This window comes from Trachinotus anak, unplaced genomic scaffold (assembly GCF_046630095.1).
Source record: "Trachinotus anak isolate AG129_WGS33_773 ecotype Australia unplaced genomic scaffold, CSIRO_AGI_Tana_v1 ptg000025l, whole genome shotgun sequence".
NCBI classification, from domain to species: Eukaryota; Metazoa; Chordata; class Actinopteri; order Carangiformes; family Carangidae; genus Trachinotus; species Trachinotus anak.
In genome coordinates, this window is record NW_027273876.1 from 18363646 (window position 1) to 18380976 (window position 17331).

General features: G+C 42.5%; 1 protein-coding gene across 9 annotated transcripts in view; it reads right to left on the reverse strand.

The window, feature by feature from the left end:
* The window catches only part of ryr2a (ryanodine receptor 2a (cardiac)), a 192747-nt gene that overhangs the window by 77609 nt on the left and 97807 nt on the right, over window positions 1-17331 (reverse strand). For 7 of the 9 annotated variants that reach the window (XM_071462590.1, XM_071462589.1, XM_071462588.1 and 4 more), the window contains 10 exons: window positions 15075-15169; window positions 14362-14537; window positions 8086-8744; window positions 5628-5828; window positions 5106-5211; window positions 4851-4994; window positions 4361-4488; window positions 3527-3672; window positions 1231-1345; window positions 932-1064 (listed from right to left, as the gene is read on the reverse strand). In XM_071462590.1, the coding sequence (XP_071318691.1) occupies window positions 932-1064; window positions 1231-1345; window positions 3527-3672; window positions 4361-4488; window positions 4851-4994; window positions 5106-5211; window positions 5628-5828; window positions 8086-8744; window positions 14362-14537; window positions 15075-15169 (1903 nt within the window). The remainder of the gene's footprint in view (window positions 1-931; window positions 1065-1230; window positions 1346-3526; window positions 3673-4360; window positions 4489-4850; window positions 4995-5105; window positions 5212-5627; window positions 5829-8085; window positions 8745-14361; window positions 14538-15074; window positions 15170-17331) is intronic. The other 2 variants (XM_071462592.1, XM_071462591.1) reach the window with 1 other exon arrangement.

A 17331-nucleotide genomic window follows, 5' to 3' on the forward strand; every position in this document is an offset into this window, starting at 1 on the left:
AGGTGCTGGCCTGACCCCAAAGTGTTCCTCCACCTACCCAGTGAATGCAGGGCTCTGGCTGCCATGAAAGAGCCTGCCCAGTATGGCCTAGACCAAATGTGACCACATGTTGTGGTGCTCTGACAGCGCTCCTGCTCACACTCACAGGTACTGGACACATAAACATTAGGGCTGCAACTAACGACTATTTTAATAGTCGACTAGTCACCGACTATTGAAACGATTAGTCGACTAATCGGATAATTATTAATTTTTTCTTAAATTTAGCATGAAGTCGCTTTAATTATGTGGCAAATGATAATAAACACAAGAAAGATGGGTACTTCAATGAAAAATGCATCTTTTATTCAACTTTGCTGCTGATTCATACAAAAAGTAAATTAAAATGTATCTAAATTACTAATTAATAAATTAATTATTAAATAAATAAATTAATTAATTAAATTAATTAATTATTACCGAGGCGAGTCAGACTCCGTTTCGTTCAACTGCCCGATGTGCCTTGCAAGTAATCTTTTTATTCGCCGTATCCAGGCTAAAATGCTCCCAAACTTTAGAAGTTTTGGTACACGTAGCTGATGTGTTGGACGCCGCCATTTCTGTGTACGTTACCGCGACTCGGCAGAGATTGTAATTAAGTAAGATGCCTCACTCTGTTGGAAAAACACGTCTGGCGACAATAGTCGACAATGGAATTCATTGTCAACTATTTCTATTGTCGATTTTTGTCGACAACGCAACGTCGTTGCAGCCCTAATAAACATCCAGTCCTTGATTGATCCACAGCCCAGTTCTCCACATGTCTGCACTTGTGTTGTGTCTTAGTAGTTAGATGCATCTGAATGCATAGCGTATAGAGTGTGCATAATTTTTAAGTAAAGGGGGAAGAAAAAGAAACAACAAGACATACAAGACACATACACACACTCACCAAGGCCAACACTACTGTTCTCCAGCAGGTAGCTGAGATGGTCAAACATGGCTTTCTGGTTCTGACGACTGATCCGACAGAAATAACAGAGAAACCGACAACAGTTGGCCACCATCTTAGGAAAGGTTATTTCCTGCAAAACACACATATCATGTAAAGAGTTGTTAAAATCACACACCCATTGTCCACTCATTGTAACTGCAACATAATGTTTTATCATCACTTTATTATTTATTTATTTAAGTTATGTTTTTCAGTTAAAATAAGTTTGAAAAAGCCTGTCTATTTACGCTGCATACCTTCGAGTCTCCCCCACTGAGCACATTGACCATCACTTCCATGACAGTCTCGTGCATCCCCAGAGCTCTCATGAGGTTAGGATGCTGGTAAAACACCTTGTTGTTCATGATGTCACTGAAGAGGAAGGAGCACATCACAGTGAAAGAAAAAACAACTCAGGGTCTTTGAAGTTATATTAAATTTTTATATTAAATAATTGGTGTTAAAGTAAGTGTGGTTAAGTAAGTTGATACTACAACAGAGCTGGTTGGTGTTTTGTTGGTTTAAAAGCAACAGATCCTTAAGAAAGTGTCTTTTGCATCATTGATAGATTTGATTAACAGTGGTTTAAATTTCTTCAAGTGTATTTTCTGTAAAAAAAACCTCTTCAAATGCAGTTTTTAAAGAAGTGAGAATGGGGTATCCATGGGGAGCACACAGTAAGGTAAGATGAATTCAGGTCATGCTTCATCTCAGAGGATGGAGAAAGTATGGTTCAGTACATCCATGCATTCATGTAACTCCAATGCTAGTGCATTTCTGCCGGGCATCTGCTTATATCAACTACAGATTCAATTTGAGATTAGACTTGGTAATTATATATGCTGCAGTGTCAGTGTCAAATACTAAATAAGAAGCATTAATTACTATACATGAGAATATAGGGATTTAGACACAAGGACAGTGTTAGAGAATTATTTTCAGTTAGATGTGTGCAAATATGTATACAGTTGTCACAGGTTTGGACAATGACACATTTTAAAAAACATTTGGTCTCTTTATACCACCACACTAGATTTGAAATGAAGCAGTTAAATGTATGTATGTTAAATGTAGTCTTTCAGCTTTAATACAAGGTGTTTAACAAAAATATTGCATTAACCATTATGGAATAACAACTACTTTTAGACATACTCCCCCATTTTCAGATGCTCAAAAGTAATTGGACAAACAAACAAAATTGTGAATATAAGAATTGTTTTTAATTTAATTTTAATTAATTTTATTTGGAGGAAAATCCATTGCAGTCAATGACTGCCTGAAGTTTGTCACCCATGGACATCACCAGATGCTAAGTTTCCTCCCATGTGATGCTTTGCCAGGCCTTTACTGCAGCCTTCTTCGGTTGCTACTTGTTTGAGTGTCTTTCTGCCTTCAGTTTTGTCTTAAGTGAGTGAAACACATGCTCAATGGGGTGATTGACTTGGCCATTGAAGAATATTCTGTTTCTTTGCCTTGAGAAGCTCTATAAACTTCAGAATTCATTCTGCTTCTATCAGCAGTCACATCATTAATAAACACAAGTGAGCCAGTTAAATTAGAAGCCATACATGCCCACGCCATAATACTGCCTCCACCATGTTTAACAGATGATGTGGTATGCGTTAGATCATGGTCCATTCCTTTCCTTCTCCATATCTCTTCCCATCATTTTGGTACAAGCTAATATTTGTTTCATCTGTCCAAAAAATCTTTTTCCAAAACTGGGAAGGCTTTTTTAGATGTTTTCTTGCAAAGTCTAATCTGGCCTCCCTTTTCTTCAGGGTTACCACTGGTTTGCGTCTTGTCGTAAACCCTCTGTACTTGGATTCATGAAGGCATCTCTTGATTGTAGACTTTGACAGTGACACACCTACCTTGCCCAGCGAATTCTTGATTTCAGTAAATGTTATGAAGGGGTTTTTCTTCACCAAGGAAAAATCTATGATAATCCACTTTAGATGTCTTCTGAGGTCTTCAAGGCTTTTTGGTGTTGGTGAGCTTGCCAATGCCTTCCTGCTTTTTTGGAAATGTACCAAATTGTGGATTTGGGCACTCCTAAAGTTTCTGCTATCTTTCTCAGAAGTTTGTTCAGTTTTTTTCAGCCTAATAATGGCCTTCTTCACTTGCAGTGACACTTTTTTGCACCACATGCTGAGAATTTCAGGGACCAAGTGCCAAATGCAAATTCACATTTGTAATCAACTCCAGAGCTTTTATCTGCTTAATTTGTCACGGCATAACAAGGACAGAGGACACATCTGGCCATAAAACTGCTTGTCAGTCAATTGTCCAATTACTATTTAGCCTCTGATAATAGGAGAGCACGTATAGAAATACTTGTTGTTCCTTAATGGTTAATGCAATATTTCTGTTAAAAACCTTGAATTAAAACTGAAAGACTACATTTAAATCACATTTTGACTGCTTCATTTCAAATCTATTGTGGTGGTGAAGACAGACAAATTAAAAAAAAAAAAATGTCACTGTCCAAATGCCTATGGACCTGACTGTATAATCTGTGTTAAGAAGCCTGACATATGAGTGTGTCCTCACCCCAGCCCTCGGATCATTAGTTTCTCCTCCTCTCTTCCCATGCGGACACTCAGCAGAGATCTGATCTGACCCAGAGCAGCCAACAGGTTGATAGTGTCCTCAATGGAAACTGAATTTATAGTGTAGGTCTTAGGAAGAGCCCGCACCTTGACACAGAAAGAAAGACACACATTCCCTTTGCTGTCAGAGACTTGAATGTCCTGTGAGAAGCAGTTCAGACTAAACATTACAGACTATAATGAACAGCCTGGACAGTAGACTGTACAGTTCAGACAGTTGTAGTTTAGACTGTACTGTATAGACAGTCAGACAGTTTGTCATCACTTTTCATAACTTCAAAAAGACAACTCAAAAGAATGAATTCTACTTCCTCACTATAGTTTCATCAGTCAATTATATAATTATATATAATTTTTCACAGTAGCAATGCACATGATGGTTAAACATAATATGTTCTGTTTATGACAGATAGACATTACTTTATTTCCAGATACTATATCATGTAAGTGTTATATAAGTTGTATAAAAGTAAAGAAGTAATTTTTGCATGATATCCTACTCTGTGAAGTATTGGTGCATTTTCAAACTAAAAATTAATGGTTCATATAGATATGTACCATGTGAATGTGTAAACCACTGTTTTTTATGGAAATATGAAAACGTATGAGACTTTGTGTGAAGCTGCACACTTGACACACTGTTATCATATTTTAATGAAACAGTAAACAGGGTCTTAAATTACATCTTTTTCTATCTATTAAAATGAACACACACACACACACACACACACACACACACACACACACACACACACACACACACACACACACCAACCTGTCCTCCGATGCCATCATACTGGCGGTGCAGCAAGACAAACATGGCTCTGACCAGCTCTGGATCCTCAATAACCGACTCCTGAGCCCAGCGGACCATTGTATCTGAGATCAGCTGCTGTAACGTACCTGCACAGAAACATGAGAGTTGGGGGGGTTCATAATCAGAAAATCTTATTTCCTTTCAATTTCTTTTTCTTTTGTACATTTTTCTTTCATATAAGAAACTGTTACGGTATAACAAATTGTACATAAAATAAATGCCCTAAATATTCTGGTAAATTAAACCACTGGAGAAGCTGTAGACAAGGAGAAGCCCTGTAGAAAAAGTGGCTCAACATTTAGTTCCTTGTTTCACCTGACCACAAGGCTGTAGGTGATGTGCAGAGAAAATGTTTTTTGAAAGTGAAAAGGATGGGAGAGAAAGCATATTAGGTGTGTGACAACACTTAGAGGAAGCAGGTAATAGTCTGTCTGTCTATCTGACTTACTGGGTTTCCTGTCTTTCTTCTCCTTCGGCAGGTTGGCCATCTTCCTCTTCAGATATGCAACTTTCTCCACCAGCGACATGAGTCGACCTCGGATGGTGAAGTCACTGTCACCATCTATGCCTCTGTCCTCATCCAACTCTATACCTGACAGAAAGGAGAAATCACTATACAGTGCATACCTTGTGTTGCACAAAGTAGTCATTGTAGTTCATTTGAACACTGGCTGGACTGTTCAGGTGAAGCTGACTAGTTTACCACAGTGTCTCATCAGATCTTCATGGAAGTCAAGCAGCTGTTCTCGGATGTATTCAGGACAGGGACATTCCTGCTTCTCATCCTTAAAGTTCAGCAACATGTTGATCTGCAGAAATAAAACAAGTCCTGTTCAGTACATATCTCTACAATGACCTCTGGAATGACAGCACAGAAATCCATCTTACACTTACTCCAACATTTTGAGTGGGATGTCAGGAACATGTTTCCACCACTGTGTTAGCTTTGTGCAAAGATGCTATTTGACTTGGGGTTGCAGTGTTTTAAGTAACAGATCCATGTGCAGTAAGACTCAAATCAGCATAACATGGTAACTCATACACTGAAACTTAAAGTGGGAGAAAAGGGGAAGCAAAGTAACTGGCATATAGAGTTAGGTGGCTTCAGCTCAATATCAGTATTTAAGTTGATTTAGAATTTGTTCTTGATCTTAGCTTGTTTATTCAATGCGTCAATTCTCCAGTTCTCCAGCTCAGTCTCACTCTTCTTCAGTGGTGTTCCTACCTGTTCCTGTGGAGGTGATCTGAACTCTTTGGTCTTCTTCGCAGTGAGAGCTGCAGACATGTTAAGTGCCAGCATCACCTCGTTGTAGCGGAACCGCTGGTTGTCTTGGAGACAGGCCACAAAGTCATCAGAGAAGGCCACCACTGCTTCAATACGATGACGCACCTGACAGTCACACAGATACTGCAGCACATGGCACATCTGTGCCCGCGCACACACATGCGCGCGCGCACACACACACACACACACACACACACACACACACACACACACAGAGTCACAAATAATGCTAGGCAAACTCCATATTATGTTGAAAAGTTCTAGTAGATGAGAGGACAAGTGTAGGATAAGAGAAACCTCTGTAGAATACAGTACATCCCTGTCATGGCAGAGCCTTTGCAGGTTCAAACTTTAAGGCAAAGAAAACCAAAACTATGAATCTGTAAGCAAAAGGTGTTTGCGTTGGACTTGCGTTCCTGCCATCATCTCTTAGTAATAACATTAGTTGCTCTTAATTGCTGTGTTGTTTCCTCTTTATTTCCTGGTTCGGATGCTGAATTGTAAAATTATCACAGTGAGAAAAAGATTTAAATGTTATCCATTGCACTTCACTGGATATCTCTTTTATGTCATTAGGATAATTAGTGTCAAGAGAAGTTGTGTGTAGCCTTAATTTCAGCATAAGTTTTACAGAAGTGTAGAAAATGGCACTACAGTATGTGGACATACACTCACCGGCCACTTTATTAATTACACCTGTTCAACTGCTCATTAACGCAACTATCTAATAAGCCAATCACATGGCAGCAAATCAATGCATTTAGGCATGTAGATATGGTCAAGACGACCTGCTGAAGTTCAAACTGAGCATCAGAATGGGAAAGAAAGGTGATTTTTACTTTTTTTCTGGCTTTTTATGCCTTTATTTATAGATATAGTGAGAGAGAGACAAGTAAGTTGGAAAGAGAGAGAGGGGATGATGTGCAGCAAAGAGCCACAGGTCGGATTCGCTGCGATTAGGACTAAACCTTAATGGTACCACCGAGGCACCCCAGAAAGAAAGGTGATTTAAGTGACTTCCCTTCGTACCAACTGAGCATCATTTAAATGCCACAGCCTACCTGTGTATTGTTGCTGATCATGTCCATCCCTGTATGACCGTACTGTACCCATCTTCTGATGGCTGTTTCCACCAGGATAACGCGCCATGTCACAAAGCTCCAATCATCTCAAACTTGTTTCTTAAACATGACAATGAGTTCACTGTACTCAAATGGTCTCCACAGCCACCAGATCTCAAGCCAATAGAGCACCTTTGAGATGTGTTTAAACAGGAGATTTGCATCATGGATGTGCACCCGACAAATCTGCAGCAACTTCATGATGCTATCATTTCAATATGGACTGTCAATATGGACAATATGGACTCTGACGAATGTTTCCAGCACCTGGTTGAAACTATGCAACAAGGAATTAAGGTGGTTCTGAAGGCAAAAGAGGGTCCAACCTCGTACTAGCAAGGTGTACCTCATAAAGTGACCGGTGAGTGTATATACAGTTTGGTCCAAAAATCTGAAACCACTTCTCCACTCACTTGAATGTGTGTGTGCACACAGGATATGGTTCAACTTCAGAAATGCAGAGCTTGTGTTGTCATTCGTGAGGTTGCTAAAATGTTCTGCAGTATGTGACAATGCAGCAGCCTCATTCCTCAGGGTTTGATACTCAAACAAAACTTTCCATTTGGTTTCCTGTTGGACTGAGCCTGGTGATACCCTGTTGTATTTTTTACTGTGTATGTTGGGAGCTTATTCAGCACCTTTTATGTTTAAGATTCCTCTGTTGTCTCTACTATGTGTTGCCATAGCAACCTACGGGTTTGTTGTTTGTTGTGTTCATGGTCTTTGTTGATACTGGACATCAGAAAATGATTTTAACTTGCTACTTGATATTTTCTGTGACTTCAATTGGACAGTACATCACACATGTAACTAAATTTACATATGAGAGTTACCCAATGCTATATCAAGTTTAACTGTAACTTTCAAAAGAGGTTGGTTATCTTTAAATCACTGATTACTCAGTGAAAAACTAAATGTTGAGCTGCTGTGTAGTTCCTCTTATAAGCCCCAGATCGAGGCAGACAGGCGCCCACCCTGAGCCCGGTTCTGCTGGAGGTTTCTTCCTGTTAAAAGGGAGTTTTTCCTCCCCCCTGTCGCCAAGTGCTTGCTCTTTATGGAAACTGTTGGGTTTTTCCCTATAACAAAGTAAGGTCTCGGCCTTACCCTGTAAAGTGGATTGAAATAATGTATATTATGATTTGGGGCTATACAAATGAAACTGAATTAAATTGAATTGAGTTGAAAAGCTGATTATGAATATTGTAATACTAAATTATAACAACTATGTTTGCAAATACACTAGTAGAAAAAATATAAGCACATTTACAATCAGTTACCTGGAGTTTTACAGGCTCTGGCAGCTTCATCTGTAACAGCCCTTCTTTTGGCATGTTCCTCCCTCCATCCTCCCCTCCTCCCTCAGTCTCCACCTCCTTCACCATCTCCACCTCCATGTGAATCTCCTCCTGCCCTTCTCGCCTTTCAGAGAACACAGATGGTTCAATCAGTCGGAGGATGTTCTTCAGATCTCCATTTTGAAAAACTCCCATGATGAGCATGGTGTAGAAGAGCTTGATGAGGGGGACAAAGAGAAACTCAGTGCTGCCTCCTATTGGATCCCGTACATGCATGCTTCCCTCCCGCACAGCCTCTGTCAGCATCTCAATGGTTTTAACTTTCAGTATATCTAGGGGGAATTCAGGGCTGTACTGGAAACAGTCTCCTGATCCTGATCCGCTGTTTCCATTGTTACGATACAACGATCCGGTCCCGCAGACAAAGCTTGGAGATGAGAAGTGCATTCTCGGTCTCAGGGATGTGCTGAGGCCGATGCCTGGCAGTCCATGTTTCTTCTTCTCATCAGGAAACAGGGTGATGCTTTTTGTTTCATCTGTCATGGGAACAATATACTCATTGTTCATCATGAGGCGAGCTGTGGCATAGCTGCTCAGGTGGATGTCGATAAGGAGGTCGTAGGAGCCCGCACGAAGCAAGCCTGTGGGTGAGAGTATTATTATAATTGTACTTTCACATGGATGATTTAGAAAAAAAAAATCCATTATCGTGACAAACATAATGATAATATACTGTACAACAGCATAATGTGGTACCATTCTGCCTAGTTAGTATTTTCAGTTAGATGACTGCAGATATTTATCCAGTTGTCACAGATTCCTTTATACTTTATTTGCATTCTGTCGATAACATGCATAAATATATGGGTCTGGTTCTTCTTGTCAACAAATCTCACGTGCAGAGCCAAACCAACAGTGAACGCCTCTGACAAACCAGTATTGTTTGTGTATCACAGCCTGATATGTCTTATTCCTGTGAGCCACAGGGCTTCATTGTTTCTAAAAACTATTAAAAACAAATCAGTGAGTCACACTGTTGCTCTGGGTGACACGTTCCTTCATCACCATGAACACACACACTGTACTTTGTTTTGGCTCAGTACCACACACACACTGTTCAGCTGCCACAAACTATAGCACTAAATGTTGATTAATGCACCGCCACTATTTCCTGTGTGAGCAAAGATTATTAAAGCAAGTTACAGTACTTAGCAATTTTAGGAAACTACTGAGCCTTTTAAAAAATAAAAGTATATGGTTCTGAGTTGTTTTTTAAGTTTAATGTCTTCACTAGAAAGAAATGGGTTTGAAGGTAAGAGTCACAGACAGAGTAGGGAAGAGAGAAAGTGTTAAGAGATGGACTAACTTGGTTTGGCTATTGCACATGGAATTTGTTGACAGTAAGAAAAAAAATGCAATAACAGAAACATTATCCTTTAAGTAAACTATTTAAAGAAGAACGAAGCACGACTCCTCCCATCTGTTCCAGAGGCAATAAGAGGCTCTTTCTGCTTCCTCCCCCAACCTGCGACCAGCTGTTTTCCTCTCCCTTCCTGCTATCCCCAGCATTGTGACAGTCTTCCACACAGACTGCACAGGGAAACCCCTGTAGCCAACCTCAACTGAAAGTAGCCAGGAATGCCACCTTTTTTCCCTGCATTGTTGGACCACATCCTGGTGCTTGGTGGCCTTCCTCTTTGAGGCCTTTTTGTATCGATCTTACCTCAGGACCGTCAGTTTAGTCAGTATAATCCCATTTGCCTCCTGGGACCATATGACGATGTCTCTATGTTTGAACAACCTGGAGAAAGTGTAGTTCTATTTCATTCTTCCTGACCGCCAGGGACAGTATGTAATACTTGGACATGCATCGCAGGAGGTCAAGACATAATACCAACAAAGTCACGTGTGACCTGGGTGATGCAAGCAACCTGATAAAGGTGCCCATCACCCAGTAATCATCTCCTTTTCATCTTCTCGCCTAATGCGCAGGTTGTGTATACTGTTAACATTAGCTAGCGTCATTGTTAAACACCTATGCCAGTAGCCTTGTAACCTGTCGGCTGGAGCCCTCCAGAGGCTGCATAGCCGGTGTTTGTTAACGCCAGGAGCGTGGTCAGCACTAGGACCACAAATCTTTGGATTTTTCCAGGTAAGTAGCTGTCTTTATTTCCCTGTCGCCAAGTGTTTCTGCTTGTTGCGGTTAAGTTTATAGCATGTGCCATATTGGCTATCTCGACCAATGAGTCTTGCTTGGGTGTTTTCGCCTTCCTGCGGTGACTGTGTGGACGATATTAGCACTACTCCATTTGTAGCTGAGTGCTTCTTGTTCTATTGCTACATCAATAGTCTCACAGAGCCGCAGGTGACCTGAGTTTATGGCTACTGCCGCATTGTTGGCTTTCTTAGCTAATTAAGGTGATATTGTAGCTGATTGGTTTTTGCTCCACCACTACATTTCTTGCCTCATGGTGCCACAGGCGTGTTTGGAGTGCTGTGTAGCTGAGTGTTTTCCCGCTGTACCGCTACACCTCTAGCCTCACAACCTTTGGGAGGTACACTGCTGAGGTGCACTTGCCTTGGTGGTGTTTTTCTTTCGGAGTAGTGTCAAGCCACCTGAACTACACTACTTGCTTATTTGTGAGCGGACATTCTGGCTGGCCTGTCTTCAATAATGCTCTCCATTTGCAATTCCTGCTTGGTCCCCTTCAGCCCAGAGGATGGTCATGATAAGCGTCCATCGTGCCTTTGCATTGAACATCTGAAACAGGCATTGACAGGTAATGCTTGCACTAATTGCAGCTGTATGCCTTTGGCAGAGGGCTATGAGACTGGCCTGGCACAACAGTAGCTTTTCTGAGGCTGGGTTACCCCTTTCGGTAATAGCTGCACAGGGATGGTCTAGCTACCTTGTCCTCTCTTTCTGATCAACATGAGGAGGATGCGCTTTCTATTGCGGAGAGCAGGAAAAACCTGACAGAGAGTCCCCCCCTCCCCTCAGTATCAGGTTCTCACGGGTCAGAGGCAGATTCCTTGAAGGATACTGAGACTGGCCTTTCCACTGTTAAACAAGCCCTTGGTATAGATGCTGCTCCTGTGGGGGCCGCTCCCTCTAGCGCTTTCTTTAAACTTGCTCCACAACCATCTATCTTCAGAGTTCCGCCCTCTGAGTCATACATTGCTGAAATTCAGAGGTGTTGGCCTTACCCCAAAGTGTTCCTTTATCTACCCAGTGACTGCAGGGCCCTTTGCTGCCATGAAGGACGCTGCCCAATATGGCCTAGACCAGATGCCTGTCATCGATGCTTCCATTGCTTCTCTGATAGTATCTCAGAAGAGGCCTTGAGACCAGATGCTTGTTGTCCACGCCCGTAGTGTAGGATCGCATGATCCCCTTACCAAGGGCTATGATTTAACAACGTGGATGGGACATATTGGAAATTCTCTCTCACACCTTGTCCTAGCTCTGTCACAGACTCTCCAGGCTGCTGGAGTTGATGCCTCAACACAGAGCTTAAGTGATGCGTCACTCCAGACATTTGCCTTCATGACCAGGGAGCTTGGAAGATTGATGTCCACTCTGACCTTGGCTCGACACCAAGTGTGGCTTGCTCACACTTGGCGTTGAGCTTGCTCAGTCCCCCTTATCAGAGGGGTGCAGGAAGACACTTCACACACTGCCTGTCATTCCAGGCCAGATGTTTGGACCTGCAGCCCAACAGGCCTTGGAGTGTAGTGCACAGGTGAACAAGGACCAGCACTCCTCATCCTACGGCTGGTACTTGTAGTCCCTTGAGAGCTGGGTGCACCCTCAGCGGGCCCCTCCACAGCCTGCCTTTCAGCCACCTAGAGACAGAACACCCAAACATGGGGCTCCTCCCAATTGACCTCCCAGGCAAGAAAAAGGACATGTGGGTCGGGCCTGACTCCCAAAATCCAGACACCAGTCTTTTCTCCATGCCTTGATTTTGGACCCTTGGTGTTGTCAACCCTTTCCAAGGGGTACAGCATTCAGTTCTTTCGGGCTCTCGCTTGCCCCTCAGATCTTCACCAGATGCATTGCAGCAGCAATCACAGTTGGGAGTGTGCATTTGGCATCCCCATCCAGATCGCCTTTGGCTGTAAATTTGTGCGATCAGGCTGTGATCCAGACTGTACTTAATGCTTGGGCACCTTCGACTAAGGCTCTATATACCAACAGGTGTCAACTTTTTTAAGTTGGTGTGTGGATCAGGATGTGGACACAGAGTGTTGCTCTGTGTCTGTATTGCTCAGATACTTGCAGATGTTGCCAGATATGGATCTCTCAGTTTCTACCATCAAGGTGTATGTTGCTGGCATCTAGGCTTGGCATGTCCTGGTGAACAATTGAACTGTGGGGTCACATCCTCTTGTGAGTTATTTTCTGAAGGGTGCCGTCCTGTTGTGGCCGATTGCGGGAGTTACCCATTGTCCTAGAGTCCTTGTGCTCCCCACCGCTTGAGCCCCTGGACCAAGCTTTCTCCCTGCTGTTGCATCTGCAAAGCGTGATGGTGAGCTTCATGCCCTGTTTGTTGCCAGGGACCGTTTACAGCTCTGATGGGTGTGGGGTTACCATCAACTAGGGGTGTCTCCACCTCTTGGGCTGCCTTGAGGGGTGTTTCACTGAGTGACATCTGTGCTGTGGCTACATGGGCTTCCTCCTGTAATTTCACTTGCTTCTACAGGGTTAATGTTGCTGCCCCCCATCCAGGCGTGACAGCGTTTCTATCTGCTCCTTGAGCATGCAACCATGGCATGGTGAGTGTGGATTCCTCATGACCTTGGTCATCAAGGTATTACATACCATCTCTGGCACTCATGAAGAATGAAATAGAACGAGAGTTACACATCTAACCAAAATTTCTTAGAATTCTGGATGACTGCCAGAGTTCAGTGTCACTCAGAATCTAGACAAGAAAATTCTGTAGTAGAGGATTACTGGGAGACAGGCACCTTTATCAGGTTGCTTGCATCACCTAAGTTACACATGACTTTGTTGGTACTATGTCTCAACCTCCTGCACATGTGTACGATGCATATCCAGGTATTACATGCCAGAATTCATAGAACCTTGGTTACATCTGTAACTCTAGTTTTCTTCCCAGGTCCACATTCATCTCCCGCCAAAGTGCCTCTTTTTCTCCAATAACATGCACAGTGGGTCCTCCCTGATTCCCCACCTGTGCAGGCTTGTTGGTGTTGGAACAGTGTCATACACTGATCTGAGTACAAAAGAAATGGAGAACTTTGTCCAGGCTCCTTGGAGGAGTTGGACCTTGGCTCTCCACTGCCTTGGGTCTGCATTCCCCCATTGCTGGAAGCGGATGGTTCTAAGTCCTTGTCGCCTCATGTGCAGGTTCCTGATCATTTACTTAAACTTCAGCATGCTGATCTTGTGGTGACACCTCCTCCAATCTTTTCATTGCTGGAGTCTCTGTACATCATCTCAAAACTGCACATTGCCATTTTGAACTCTGTGACCACTGACGATGGGGGAGCTGTAATTGTCCAGACCTGATATAGAACCACTGATGTGAAAACTATATATAATGCTATGATGATCTGTAAGTCTAAACTGACTACTAACCATAGAGTTAAGTGTTGAGTTTATGATACAGGGATTGTGAAGGAGAGAATGAGGAAGAGAGTTTGAAAACAGCTGTTACCTTTTACATGTTATGAATTTATGACAGGTTTCCTTACTACAGCCCAGAACTGGCAGATGAAGGTCGACAAGTTCAATTTTCAGAGTCCAGAGACCATGACTGCGCTCAGGCCAGACATAGTGCCGCTGTCAGAGTCATTAAGACAAGTGGTCATGCTGGAGCTCATAGTTCCTTGAGGAGACTGGATGGAGGAGGCCACAGAGAGGAAGCAAGCCAAGCAGACAGCGTGGTGGAGGATTGCTGGGGGCATTTTGCCATAGAGGACTGCCCATAAAGGTGGGCTGCAGAGGATTCCTAGGTAAGCCCCTCAGTAAGGCATTCTATCTCCTGGGTCACCAGGATCACAGGTGCCCAGAGAAAGAAGGCCATCATAACCAGCACAGAGGCAGCAAAAAAGGGACTCGAGATGGCTGTGGCTGAAGAGGCGAGCTGTGGTCAAGTGCTACTGAGATACAAGTCAGGGCCTGATTAACTCCAGCTGGGTGACTAATTTCTGGCCTCTACATCTTTCTCAGGGACAGGCTGTATTATTTTGCATGCAGCTATTTTTTCTGTACACTGTGAGTGTTACCTGGCATGTACTTATTCTCTATAGCCTGCAGCAGCTGTGCTTCGTCTACATGGGAGCAGAGGGCATGTGCAACCCGGTTGTTTCCCAGAGCACAGATTGCAGAGTACAGTCTGAGGGTATGGTAGTGAAACTTTAATAAGTCCCTCTGCTCTGACAGCTCCAGGATATCGACCGACCTGGACAACAGAGAGAGACTGCATGAGAAACCAAAGAGCAGGAGGAAGAAAATGTGTGCATGTTCATCTATTACTCAGTGTGGGCACATAAATCTGTTAACACAGTGTGTGTGTGTGTGTATGTGTGTGTGTGTGTGTGTGTGTGTGTGTGTGTGTGTGTGTGTGTGTGTGTGTGTGTGTGTGTGTGTGTGTGTGTGTACTTGTACTTGCTACATAGTAAGGACCAAAAAATTTATTTTACTAACAGAATGAGGACATTTTGGGAAAGTGAGGACATTTTGGCCGGTCCTCACTTTTTGAGACACCTTAAAATCACATTTTGAGGGTTAAGACTTGGTTTTAGAGTTATGGTTAGAATTAGGTTTAGGTTAAGGTTAGGGTTAGGGTTAGGGTTAGGCACTCAGTTGTGATGGTTAAGGTTAGGGTAAAGGGCTAGGGAATGCATTATGTCAATGAGAGTCCTCACAAAGATAGAAGTACAAGTGAGTGTGTGTGTGTGTGTGTGTGTGTGTGTGTGTGTAGCTGTGGATACTCCACCTGTTCTCCTCAGGTATGTGCAGAGACATGAACTGCAGAGGTTCACTACACTGGACCAGCCAGCCATGTCTGTCATTCACTCTCGCTGCTGACACCTGATTAAAAAAAAAAAAAAAAAAAAAAAAAACATTGTTAGCACTTCACAGACAGCATACATGAAGTCTCATGTTATTTTCCCACAAGTTCAGCCAGTGGAAACTGTTTTATATATATGTATATATTTATATTTTTTATATATGCCCTTATTGTGCCCTTATTGAAATATTGAAATATTGTACATTCTTTTTTGTTACTTTCTGTATCGTATTGTACATATTGTAAGTTATGCTGCTGCTGCAACGCAACAATTTCCCAGTTTGGGATCATTAAAGTACTTTGATTGATTGATTGATTGATATCAGCACACTACAAGGGAACAGCAGATAGCTCACCATGCTCTCAATATCAGCATCTTTTCCAAACTGTTTTTATAGATAGATCTGTCAATTAATCTTGCATAATAAAATAGAAAATATCCAAAATCAGTCAGGAAATCAGCTTTCTTGTTCCAAACCAGAAATAGTAAACAGTTTCAGATATCCTTCTAAAATGGTTCTGAGAAGTGAGCCAAATGTGAGACAAAAGCTGTGTCTATTCCCAACTATAAGCCTTCATTACATACTATATATAGACAGTGTATTATGTTATACATGAAATCATTTGCTTTTTTTCATATGTACCATACAGGTGCTGGTCATATAATTAGAATATCATGAAAAAGTTGATTTATTTCAGTAATTCCATTCAAAAAGTGAAACTTGTATATTATATTCATTTATTCATTACACACAGACTGATATATTTCAAATGTTTATTTCTTTTAATTTTGATGATTATAACTGACAACTAATGAAAATCCCAAATTCAGTATCTCAGAAAATTAGAATATTACTTAAGACCAATACAAAAAAAGGATTTTTAGAAATGTTGGCCAACTGAAAAGTATGAACATGAAAAGTATGAGCATGTACAGCACTCAATACTTGGTTGGGGCTCCTTTTGCCTGAGTTACTGCAGCAATGCGGCGTGGCATGGAGTCGATCAGTCTGTGGCACTGCTCAGGTGTTATGAGAGCCCAGGTTGCTCTGATAGTGGCCTTCAGCTCTTCTGCATTGTTGGGTCTGGCGTATCGCATCTTTCTCTTCACAATACCCCATAGATTTTCTCTTCACAATACCCCATAGATTTTCTAGGTCGGTGGTTCGATCCCCAGCTCCTCTCGTCCACATGTCGAAGTGTCCTTGGGCAAGGCACTGAACCCCAAACTGCCTCTGATGGCTGTCCCATCAGCGTATGAGTGTGTGTGTGAATGTTAGAAGCACTCCACTGTAGATGTAAGTGCTGTATGTATGTGTGTGTGAATGGGTGAATGTGGCTCACGTTGTAAAGCGCTTTGAGTGGTCAATAAGACTAGAAAAGCGCTATATAAGCAGTCCATTTACCATTTTATTTTTCTATGGGGTTAAGGTCAGGCGAGTTTGCTGGCCAATTAAGAACAGGGATACCACGGTCCTTAAACCAGGTACTGGTAGCTTTGGCACTGTGTGCAGGTGCCAAGTCCTGTTGGAAAATGAAATCTACATCTCCATAAAGTTGGTCAGCAGCAGGAAGTGCTCTAAAACTTCTTGGTAGACGGCTGCGTTGACCTTGGACCTCAGAAAACATAGTGGACCAACACCAGCAGATGACATGGCACCCCAAACCATCACTGACTGTGGAAACTTTACACTGGACCTCAAGCAACATGGATTCTGTGCCTCTCCTCTCTTCCTCCAGACTCTGGGACCTTGATTTCCAAAGGAAATGCAAAATTTACTTTCATCAGAGAACATAACTTTGGACCACTCAGCAGCAGTCCAGTCCTTTTTGTCTTTAGCCCAGGCGAGACGCTTCTGATGCTGTCTCTTGTTCAAGAGTGGCTTGACACAAGGAATGCGACAGCTGAAACCCATGTCTTGCATACGTCTGTGCATGGTGGTTCTTGAAGCGCTGACTCCAGCTGTAGTCCACTCTTTGTGAATCTCCCCCACATTTTTGAATGGGTTTTGTTTCACAATCCTCTCCAGGGTGCGGTTATCCCTATCTTGTACACTTTTTTCTACCACATCTTTTCCTTCCCTTCGCCTCTCTATTAATGTGCTTGGACACAGAGCCCTGTGAACAGCCAGCCTCTTTAGCAATGACCTTTTGTGTCTTGCTCTCCTTGTGCAAGGTGTCA